General features: G+C 42.4%; 1 protein-coding gene across 4 annotated transcripts in view; it reads right to left on the bottom strand.

Annotated features, from left to right (window-relative positions):
• The window catches only part of RELCH (RAB11 binding and LisH domain, coiled-coil and HEAT repeat containing), a 175672-nt gene that overhangs the window by 116991 nt on the left and 46077 nt on the right, over positions 1-12604 (bottom strand). For all 4 annotated transcript variants that reach the window (XM_073678653.1, XM_073678655.1, XM_073678657.1 and 1 more), the window contains 3 exons: positions 7724-7837; positions 6369-6560; positions 5217-5308 (listed from right to left, as the gene is read on the bottom strand). In XM_073678653.1, coding sequence (XP_073534754.1) covers positions 5217-5308; positions 6369-6560; positions 7724-7837 — 398 coding nt within the window. The remainder of the gene's footprint in view (positions 1-5216; positions 5309-6368; positions 6561-7723; positions 7838-12604) is intronic.

Here is a 12604-nt window from a genome sequence, read left to right as displayed (position 1 = left end):
CCATATGTGGGGCCATTATCCTGTATGGAGGACTATGTGGGGCCCATTATCCTGTATGGAGGACTATGTGGGGCCCATTATCCTGTATGGAGGACTATGTGGGGCCCATTATCCTGTATGGAGGACTATGTGGGGCCCATTATCCTGTATGGAGGACTATGTGGGGCCCATTATCCTGTATGGAGGACTATGTGGGGCCCATTATTCTGTATGGAGGACTATGTGGGGCCCATTATCCTGTATGGAGGACTATGTGGGGCCCATTATCCTGTATGGAGGACTATGTGGGGCCCATTACTCGGTATGGAGGACTATGTGGGGCCCATTACTCGGTATGGAGGACTATGTGGGGCCCATTACTCGGTATGGAGGACTATGTGGGGCCCATTACTCGGTATGGAGGACTATGTAGGGCCCATTATTCTGCATGGAGGACTATGAGGGGTCCATTATTCTGCATGGAGGACTATGAGGGGTCCATTATTCTGCATGGAGGACAATGTGGGGCCCATTATTCTGCATGGAGGACTATGTGGGGCCCATTATTCTGTATGGAGGACTATGTGGGGCCCATTATTCTGTATGGAGGACTATGTGGGGCCTATCCATTATACAACCTCTGGCAAAAATTATGATAATGTTGCTGAAAAAAGCAGATCACAGACATGGCACAAAACTAAAGTCGTTTCAAATGGCAAGTTTAGGGCTTTAAGAAATACTAAAAGAAATCAAGATTAAAAATGTGATACTCAGTAAGGGTAATTTTTTTCAGACCAAGCAGAGGGAAAAAATTATGGAATCACCCTGTAAATTTTCATTTTCAAAACTAACACCTGCATCAAATTAGATTTGCTTGTTAGTCTGCATCTAAAAAGGAGTGATCACACCTTGGAGAGCTGTTGCACCAACTGGACTGACACCAATCATGGCTCCAACACGAGAGATGTCAATTGAATTAAAGGAGAGGATTATCAAACTCTTAAAAGAAGGTAAATCATCACGCAATGTTGCAAAAGATGTTGGTTGTTCACAGTCAGCTGTGTCTAAAATCTGGACAAAATACAAACAACATGGGAAGGTTGTTAAAGGCAAACATACTGGTAGACCAAGGAAGACATCAAAGCGTCAAGACTGGAAACTTAAAGAAATAGGTCTCCAAAACAGGAAATGCACAACAAATGAGGAACGAGTGGGAGGAAACTGGAGTCAATGTCTGTGACCGAACTGTAAGAAACCGCCTAAAGGAAATGGGATTTACATACAGAAAAGCTAAACATAAGCCATCATTAACACCTAAACAGAAAAAAGCCAGGTTACAATGGGCTAAGGAAAAGAAATCGTGGACTGTGGATGACTGGATGAAAGTCATATTCAGTGATGAATCGCAAATCTGCATTGGTCAAGGTGATGATGCTGGAACTTTTGTTTGGTGCCTTTTCAATGAGATTTATAAAGATGACTGCATGAAGAGAACATGCAAATTTCCACAGTCATTGATGATATGGGGCTGCATGTCAGATAAAGGCACTGGGGAGATGGCTGTCATTACATCTTCAATAAATGCCCAAGTTTAAATTGATATTTTGGACAGTTTTCTTATCCCATCAATTGAAAGGATGTTTGGGGATGATGACATCATTTTACAAGATGATAATGCATCCTGCCATAGAGCAAAAACTGTGAAAACATTCCTTGAAAGAAAACACATAATGTCAATGTCATGACCTGCAAATAGTCCGAATCGCAATCCAATTGAAAATCTTTGTTGGAAGTTGACGAAAACGGTCCATGACAAGGCTCTAACCTGCAAAGCTGATCTGGCAACAGCAATCAGAGAAAGTTGAAGCCAGATTGATGAAGAGTACTGTTTGTCACTCATTAAGTCCATGCCTCAGAGACTGTAAGCTGATATTAAAGCCAGAGGTGGTGCAACAAAATACTAGTGATGTATTGGAGTGATTCCATAATTTTTTCCCTCTGCTTGGTCTGAAAAAAATTACCCTTAGGCTGTGTGCCCACGATGCGTTTTTTAAGCGTTTCCGCAGCGGCAAAAACGCTGCAGAAACGCTTAAAAAACGCATGGTAGAAGGCCTGCCATGTTCCCCAATAATAATCCGCATGTGCTGTGCACACGCTGCGGAAATTTCCATTGCGGAAAAAAACACAGCACTACCAATTATTTTGCGGAGCCATTGACTTGCATTAGATCGCATGGATTACGCATCACTGTATATGTAGATGCACATTCCATGCGCTCTAATGTGCGGATGGTACCCAGGTCTAGAGGAGAGGAGACTCTCCTCCGGACCCGGGTACCACAGAAAACTGTAAAAAAAATAAATATATAAATATATACTTACCCTTCTGGCGGCCAGCGGTCCGCTACTCCTCGCATGCCGGCAGTTCGCGATGGACTGAAGGACCTGCGCTGACGTCCTAGTCATGTGATGGGTCACGCGGCGCTGACGTCAGCAGGTCCTTCAGTGTACCGCTGCCGGCAAGGGAGAACGGAGTGAAGCAGGACACCGAGGGCCATCAGAAGTTAAGTATATATTTATTTTTTACCATTCTTTCGGTCACAGTATATAAATCCATGCCGTTTGTATGGATTTATATTGTGTGACCAAGTTGTTAAGCACTTTCCAAGTGATGCTAAAATCGCTTGGAAAGCGCTTGACAACCTGCATGCGGAAATGCATGTGAAGAACGCTTCACATCTGCTTGTCCCTGGCAGGAAAAAAACATGTACAATCCGCATGTACAATCCGCATGTGTTTTTTTCTGCCAGGGAGATGCAGAAACGCTCAGGAAAAAATCCTGAGCATTTCTGCATCGTGGGCACATAGCCTTACTGAGTACCACATTTTAAAACTTGATTTCTTTTAGTGTTTCTTAAAGCCCTAAAGTTGTCATTTGAAATGACTTTAGTTTTGTGCCATGTCTGTGATCTGCTTTTTTTCAACAACATTAAAAAACTGAATGAACATCCTCCGAGCCCGGTGATTCCATAATTTTTGCCAGGGGTTGTATTGCACACTGGTTGGCCTGCAACTTTGTCCGAGTTTAACAATTTGGCCCTGTGTGTTTGAGTTTGACATCCCTGTTTTTGAACAACATGCTCCCATCCAGACAATGTCTATTTCAAGGAAGGCCTTGCATACTTCAGTAAGACAATGCTAAACCATATACTGCATCCGCAACAAAAATTGTTTGGGTGATTAATTCTCCGCCTGCAGTCCAGACCTTTCACCAATAAAAAACATCTGATGCATTATAAAACGAAAAATCTGGCAAAGAAGACCCAGGACTGTTGGCGACGCAAAGAATCCAACATTAGATAAGAATGAGGCAACATTTCTCTTCCTAAACGCCAACAATTGGTCTCCTCACTTCCCAGACTGTAGAGACTGTTGTACGAGAAGAGAATGCTACACAATGGTGAACATGGCCTGGTTACAACTTTTTTGAGATGCTTTGCTGGCAATTTCTAACGGAGTGATTTTTTAATAATGAAATGGAAAAATGTCTAACTTTCACCCTCTGATATGTATTCTAAGTTCTGCTGGCAATAAAATATTCATATAAGAGATTTCCAAATCATTGCTTTCTTGTATTCTTTACATTTGGTGACCGGCAGAGCGTTTACAGCAATATCTGATTTTGCAATCAGCCAGATTATTTCTCACAGGTTTACAAATGTTTTCATTATTTTCTAAATGTCTAACACAGTTGAGTAAAAAGATTGCCGCTGTCCTGGCCCAGCATCTAATCCAGGCCAGGTAGATCATGACAGCGCAGGGCCTTACAAATACTAGAGGAACCCAAGATGCCGATCACAGAAGTGAAGACGGTCACGGAGGACAGGGCTAGACATCAAACCAGGGTGGCATGAATCTTTTTGCTCACTAAATAATAAACACATCCAACTTCATCCTAAACTGAAGTGATTTGTCTTCTTATTGGTCTACCTTACTGACAGCTCTACACATCAGCACAAAGTAAAATGTTAGCGGTGTCCAGTCACCAAGCAAATATCGTTACTTCCTAAAAGAGGATGTCTGACTAATAAGAATTTTTTGGCTCCGAATGGGTTTAGATTATTTAAAAACTACATAGGAAGCTATAGTTACCTCTCCGACCCCACCCTTTCCTTCCCAGTCTACTTCCTACTATAGTAATAACGTCATTACACAGCCGATCCCACTGAATAACTGCAGTGACTGAGACGTGCCGGGGATCAGTAAGGGGACAATTGCTTTAACTCACTATGAACCCTTTGTTTCATAATTACATGCTAGATAACCCCTGTACACCTTTAAAAAACAATCCTTTCATTAAATATGAAGCAAAAATCAAAAATTAGTGTGTGTCTACAGCTCTATGCAGACCTGTGCATCTCCATGGTAACAGACAACAAGCTCTGTATAAGCTTATTCAGCAGTGACACTTTCTCTCCCCTGCACTCAGTAGGTTACTAAGAAGTGTGTGACTGTTGGAAGAAGGACAGACGTAGCTCACACTCTACAGGGCGTTTGTTGTCTGTTACTATGGAGACAGACAGGTTTGTATAGGAGCTGTACATACAAATAAGGTATTTTTAATGTTGATTTTTCGCTTATTTTTTTTTTCTTTCTGAGGTTTGTTACCTGTTGTGGTGTAATATATAGCCTTACAGGCAATATAGAGAATAAAAACTGAAATCTAACTATTAAAGCTCCAAAATAGCAGAAGTATTGGGCATAACAGAGCATGTACAGAGGCTCTACAAAGACTCATTAGTGGAAACAGGTTACTCCAATCTACAGCACTCGTGCCCTATACAGACAGGAAGAAATTACATTATTGGACAATATAGAGAAATTTATTAAATATAAGTCAAACACTCATTGGCCTAAATCTGTGCTTCCTGTACCTGTCTGGGGAAGCCTTGTAGGATATGAAGGTCACCGCAAGTTAATTGGTAATATTTCAGTGTCTATAGGACAAAAATAGATAGTCAAGTGCAATGCTTCGCCGTCTCCATCAGTCCCATAAGACACATCGGTCATGTGCAGCAATGCCTCTCTATTCAGCCCGGTCCAGGGAGGATCACTGCTGTCCCAGTGGTGGGATCTTAAAACGTCAGACAATATTTAGACCATCTATCCAGTGGTCTTTGGTGGGAAAAACCCTTTAAATGTTAGACGCATTCGTTGCTCAGCAGCAGCATTACATACCCTTGGAGGAGCCTTATTTGATCCAGCAAAACTTCTCTCTCGTCATTACATTGCCGGACTCTATTTTCCAATTCCTGTACTAATGCTGATGGCTAAAAAAGGAAAAGCATAACAAGACAAAAAGGTCATTATTATCTGGATATAAATATTTTAACCCCTTAATGATTAAAGTGTAACTGTCACTATATACAAGTTTTCACATATGGCGCTGCACAGAGCTGCTGATTGCTGGTGGGCCAGCTCCCAAGACCCCCACGATCAGTCAAAATAGCGCTCTGAAGTCCGCAGATCCTACATGAGCGGCACAGACAGGGCTGTCTTCAGGTCTATACCTTCACTCTCAGAGCTTTGTACAGACCCATATACTTACTATCTACCCATAGACAGCTCGGTGCACGCAGCTAATGCAGTAGCTCTGAACTTCAGAGTGCTACTTTCACTGACTGGAGAGGGTCTAAGAACCTGGTTCCCCACCCATCAGCAACACCTTGCAGCCCCTGTCATATATTAAAACTTTTATAAAATGACAATTACTATAAGATATAGTCAGCACTTTATCTATGGCCCTCCCATTTCAACAGTTTTTTTTTCCTTAATGCGGAGAAAAACAATATTACCATATTTTTTCAGAATATAGGCAACATCTTACTATAAGGCGCATCAAAGGGTTAGACAGCAGAAAAAAACAAAAAACACACACACACACACACACACACACACACACTGCTTAGCTGCTCCGTCACCACACACACAAGTTCCTTTCAGGCATGTGACTGATCACATAACCTAAAGGTTAGTTAGGAGTGGTAGCATACACGCAGCTTTAGTGATGTGCAGGTCCTGGTAGCTCTCTATCCTGCCCTGCACTGATCAGATAGATCAGTGTCAGACCAGTGGAGAGAGCAGTTCTCCAAATGATTGTGAAACATGCTGCATCAGCGTTCTTCTCCATCATAGAAAGCTGCCTCCGAACTATAGGACGTATACTTTGTTGCTAATAAAAGTGCATCTTATAGTCAAAAAATCTGTTATGCTTTCAGGAACATGCTTTAGTGTGGCTGATGATGCAGAAGTTGCATATCTATTAAACAGGATAGGGACTAGGGAAACATTTCATAGTTCCTTGATGCATTCTGAAGTCCAATTTCTGACCTGTACAGGTACTGGATCCACGACCGACCTCTCAGCTCTCGGAAGTGGCTGCAGATCATCCTCATCTACACTCACTGCTGCATCTGCTGTGTCCTTTACTACAGCTTGATGGCTGCCAAAGTTTCGATAAAGTTGCAGCAATTCCGGAGGCTTTGGGATATTTAACCCTACGTCATCCCATAGTTCAAAGTCCTAAAAAAGGAAAACCAAAATATATTGATACTGCAATAAAATATCTAAAAGAGAAGGCACTATTGCATTTTCTAATGTACACACACGCACTCTTACTTAACGTGAAACAAAGTGACAGCAGTATTTGACACTATATGCCTCTATTGCTCTCCGACTGATGTATATATGCCTCTATTGCTCTCCGACTGATGTATATATGCCTCTATTGCTCTCCGACTGATGTATATATGCCTCTATTGCTCTCCGACTGATGTATATATGCCTCTATTGCTCTCCGACTGATGTATATATGCCTCTATTGCTCTCCGACTGATGTATATATGCCTCTATTGCTCTCCGACTGATGTATATATGCCTCTATTGCTCTCCGACTGATGTATATATGCCTCTATTGCTCTCCGACTGATGTATATATGCCTCTATTGCTCTCCGACTGATGTATATATGCCTCTATTGCTCTCAGACTGATGTATATATGCCTCTATTGCTCTCAGACTGATGTATATATGCCTCTATTGCTCTCAGACTGATGTATATATGCCTCTATTGCTCTCAGACTGATGTATATATGCCTCTATTGCTCTCAGACTGATGTATATATGCCTCTATTGCTCTCAGACTGATGTATATATGCCTCTATTGCTCTCAGACTGATGTATATATGCCTCTATTGCTCTCCGTCTGATGTACATGCAGAGAATGTCCAGACGTACACTTCCTACAGGAGGCTGTGCCGTCTCTCACTGTATAGGATAAGTCATCCATATGGCCCCATGGCAAATAAGGTTTTATTACTGTATACCTTTATATGGCACAGCGAAGTATATTGCGTGGAATCCAAAGTATACTGGCCTAACAAAGGCTAAAAGGACATTTTAGCTTGTACGTCTGGAGTTTTTCTTGGCGCACACAAATTGAATAAGCGGAGCTGCAGTTGCCTGCTACAATCACTGCACATATACGGTATATATTGTTCCAGCTCGGTTCACGCCGGAGATCCGACCACTGCCGAAGCTGAAAACAGATGATTGGTAGGGGGTATGAGGTGTCAGAGCCCCACCGATCTGATACTTATGACCTGTATTAAGGATAGGTCATTAATATCATAAGGCTGGTCAACCCCTTTAATGAGAAACTCACATGAATGAAAGAGAGCACCTTACCTGGTCATCATTCTCATCAGAAAAGGTTATAGAAGTAAGTTTGTTGTTATTTTTCAATAAATACTCATTGACAAGGAAATTGAGTGCTCTTTTTTCAAGAGGTTTTATAGGCTCCTAGACAAAAAGAAGAGTTAGATTAATAAGGTCCATTTATTCACATTGTTTGAGCAATTTAATAGTCTGGGTAAATAACAACAAGCCACCAATCAACTTACCCTCCTACACGATGTTGCCTGTGTGAGCCTAGTTGTTAAAGAAAATCTGTCAGCAGACCTATGCTATGAAATCCAACAGCAGCATGAGATAGGGACTGAGACCCTGATCTCAGCACTTATGGTAGATTCACTCGCTCTCTCTGCAGCAGATCTAACAGAGCTCAGTGGTTGAGCTGTGTATAATCCCGCACACACCACAGCTGTCTCTGTACATTGTATAGTGAGAAAGCTGCTAATCAGTGCTGGAGTGTGGTTGGACTAGGAGGCATGAGACCAGTGTCCTGTAGTGTAGATAAGGATTGTACTGAAACATCAAAACACAGCCTAGTAAGTGACACATCACTAAAATCATGGTCTCTCTTCCTACATTATGGTGCTCTCAGATTATATAGCAAAAACCTGCTGACAAATTCCCTTTAAAAAGTGAGTAAAATTAAAGTGAACCTAATGGCTGATAAATGCTGCCTGTGGATCAGAGAACATGTATCAGGCACTGGATGCATGATTTTAGCCAGGTATGTTTGACACTAAAACACGGCATTTCAGAGAAAAACATACTTTGAAAGCAGTCAGTTACCGAGTCGCACAGGAGACTATTTGGGCAGCTGGGTCCTCGGCAGCTTCTCCCCCCATTGAGTGACCTGTCTCTGCCTGCATGTATATAGGGAGAGACCTGTCAGTCTAGGGAGTGGGTCGGGAGAAGCCGCCCGGGACCCGCCTGGCCAACTATTCTCCTGTGCAGCTTGAATGCCAGTGGCTTTTGAAGCATGTTTTTCTCTGAAACACCACAGCGTTTCAGAGTCGATCATACATCCAGTGCTGGATACATGTGGCCTGTGGATCAGACAGCATAAATCAGCAGGAAACCAATGAATGACATCTATCCGACATAGAAAATCCTGATCCAAAACAAATCAGAAAGCCTCTTTATGGAAAGTTTTAGTAATATATGCAGCCACAGTGGATCAGTCTGCTCTGTATAAAGCGCTCCTATCTTAATAAAATGTTCCGCATGCCAATAATTATCAGGTCATAATAGATTGCTCATATCAGCTATTTTTATTTTCAATGGGACGTGACAAGATTTTATTGAAGTTACAAATCAATGCTTATAACTGAGTCAAGTTTCAAGCATTGCATCTAGACTTACAGGTTAGCCACCATTGGTGGGCCGTACAGGGACTGCCTCCTTCCTTTTGGCGGAGAACAACTTTGCATTCTATTCTCAGGGATGCACCATCTTTTCTACTCTACGTCCACCTGCCACAACAATCTTCTTTTGATTTGCCGGCCTCAACGATGACGTTGCATTAGGCTGGCTAATCAAACCAGGAACTAGGGATGCTGTTAGGCAAGTGGCGGCTCCGAGGGCTTCTGTCCAGTAGCCACAGATTATTGACATGGCTGCTGGACTGAGTCATGCAATTCGACTCAAATCTCTAAATAGCAGTCTAATTCAAAATAGTCCATATATTTCATATCCACATTTATCTCAGCGCTTGCTGTGTGCTGCCTTATGTTTGCCCATAGTGAGACTATATATTGCAGTCACTGCAGATCTGACCCTGCACATTTAATTCCCTTTGTTAGGATGTCCTGACTGAATTACAAGTTGTCTGTATTAAGTAATAAAGTATTATGTGCCACCTCAAGTCTAAGAGAAACAACTAAAAAGATCTAGGCTACATTTGTAATATATAACAAGGGCAGCAATGTAACAATGAGGTCTGTACAATAAGAAAACCAAATGCTTTAATGCACAGGTGTACAAACTATTGTAAACCATTGTCTTATGAACACTCAGAACATCTACAAAAAAAGCAATGGAAAAATTAAAGGGGCCATAATCCAAACTTCTCAGCTATTCTGTGCATGGGTCATAAGCATTATATTGTTGGTGATCTCGACTGATCCTAAAGTGTATCCTACCCCTCCTCCTATTGGGAAGCACCTAGAAGGGGAGGAGTCATGTCAGACACATGCGATCAGATCCCGCCCACATTTACTGCAGTCGTAATGTGAGCTAGCACTACACTAGATTTTCATGGAAAATGTTAGCAGCTGCTCCCCCTAGTGTTTAAAAGTGGAAAATATCAAAACTTTTTAAATAATTTCTCATTTTATACCATTAAAAAATAATTTTTCTTTCGATTATACATTCTTTTTAAAGGACTGCTCTCAATCAAAACTTAACAGCTATCCTGTGCATGGGTGATAAGGTTTAGATGATTTGTGATCTCTACACAGGGACCTTCACCGATTACAAGAGCAAAGCACAGCAAAGTATGAACACTTTTAAAGTCCATAAGACTGATGAAGATAGAGTGTACACCAAAGGCCACGGCCCCACTATCAGTATTTGATCAGTATTCGGTCAGTATTTTTTCTCAGGAGTGGGAGCCTAAACCAGGTGAGGAACAATCAGAGAAGAGGTATAATAGAAACAAGTCACCAATTCTGTATTTATCACCCAGTCCTGGTTTTGGCTCCCACTCCTGAGAAAAAATACTGACCGAATACTGACTAGATACTGATGGTGGGGTCGTGGCATAAAAATGCTTTCTGTAGTAAACAAAAAGCAGCAGTGTAGTCTTCAGTCAGGGGTGCAATCCCTTCTAGGGCCACAGCCAAAAACATCCTCTGAGTATAACAGCAAAGATGGAGGCAGCACTCTACGAGTCTAAGTGAAAGTATTCCCCCTGATGAGTGAATGAAACTCCACATTTTTTCCCTTGGGCCCTTTGAGTGCTGCCTCCATTTTTGCTGTTTTTATAGCACTGATCTGTGCTTGAGTACCAGTGCTTCTGTGAATTAAAGGAGCTGTACTAATATAAAGACACCACTTTTAATTGAAGCACATTTGAAAAAAAATGCTTTAAAACTAAAAAGGTTAATTTTTTTAAAAGGGCTTTAAATTGGCAGAATCACACCCTCAAACCTATCTATATGCGCATGAAGCTCTTTCAAAGACAAGTCCAGAAATACCGTTACATGGCCAGTCCGTCCCTCTGTTACTGAGAAATCAGCGTTTGAATTGATATGCAACTAGGCTGAAGCTCTACTTGTAGATCTGAAGCCTCTGTCACTCCAGCTCTATTACCCGCCCAGTAACGCCTCCTAAAGCTTGACTTGTAGCTCCTTTGCCTCAAGTCCTACTGCACAGAGGCTGTCAGACAAGCAGGAGGTGGTGGCACTGGGCAGGGAATAGAGCTGGAGTGACAGAGGCTTCAGATTTATAAATAACTCTTCAGCCACATAATATATCAGTTCAAACACTGATTTCACAGGAATTGAGGAATGGACTGGCCATGTAATGGTATGGCTGGACTTTGAAAGTGCTACATGCACAGCTTGGGGGTGAAACGCTGCTGACAGATTTCATTTAAGATGATAATTTTATTATTTAAATTTGTGTCTGTACAATAGAAATATATGCTAAAGTTTTTCTTTTGTATGTTGTCCCTAAAGAAGATTGGAGATCAAAGCTGCATGGTCTATATAGACAATACATAGGCGTGTATGATGACAGCTGAAATGAATAGGAAACTATAGACAGAGAAATGCCATAGATTACAGTGTCCAGGAAGTGATCGTGTCCTGCCCTCTTCCCCCCATTGACCAGAGCATGAGAGGGAATAAGCATTCAGAGCCCTATCGAGCTACCAGCATGTGTTATCCAAGCCTCTAGTACAGGGATGTCAAGCTCAAAACACAGAGGGCCAACATTAAAAACTTGGACAAAGTCGTGGGCCAACCAGGATACAGAATAAAGGGCCCCACATAGTCCTCCATACAGTATTACGGGCCCCACATAGTCCTCCATACAGTATTACGGGCCCCACATAGTCCTCCATACAGTATTACGGGCCCCACATAGTCCTCCATACAGTATTACGGGCCCCACATAGTCCTCCATACAGTATTACGGGCCCCACATAGTCCTCCATACAGTATTACGGGCCCCACATAGTCCTCCATACAGTATTACGGGCCCCACATAGTCCTCCATACAGTATTACGGGCCCCACATAGTCCTCCATACAGTATTACGGGCCCCACATAGTCCTCCATACAGTATTACGGGCCCCACATAGTCCTCCATACAGTATTACGGGCCCCACATAGTCCTCCATACAGTATTACGGGCCCCACATAGTCCTCCATACAGTATTACGGGCCCCACATAGTCCTCCATACAGTATTACGGGCCCCACATAGTCCTCCATACAGTATTACGGGCCCCACATAGTCCTCCATACAGTATTACGGGCCCCACATAGTCCTCCATACAGTATTACGGGCCCCACATAATCCTCCATACAGTATTACGGGCCCCACATAATCCTCCATACAGTATTATGAGCCCTACATAGTCCTCCATACAGTATAGTGGCCCCACATAGGGGTGGCAGTTCTGTTGTCGCAGGCCAAATAAGACCACCCTGCGGACCCGATTTGGCCCACGGGCCAGAGTTTGACACGTGTGCTCTATTAGTAAAATATAGAGTTCTTTAAAGGTCGGCCACTTTCTCTAGTTAGTGGAGCTTTCCTCACAAACTGACCAACACTTCGGTCTGTAACATGGCTGCTGTTTAAGAGCATGTGACTCAATCAGTCCATTAGCCTCCTCTTTTGTTGAGCCCTTTTAATAAGGGGCTGTCCAGTA

Source organism: Phyllobates terribilis, unplaced genomic scaffold (genome assembly GCF_046119375.1).
Source record: "Phyllobates terribilis strain yellow unplaced genomic scaffold, ASM4611937v1 Scaffold_4__5_contigs__length_816908805, whole genome shotgun sequence".
In the NCBI taxonomy this organism is placed as follows: domain Eukaryota; kingdom Metazoa; phylum Chordata; class Amphibia; order Anura; family Dendrobatidae; genus Phyllobates; species Phyllobates terribilis.
Note: the sequence above shows the minus strand (reverse complement) of the source record. Positions and strands in the feature narration are given on the sequence as shown.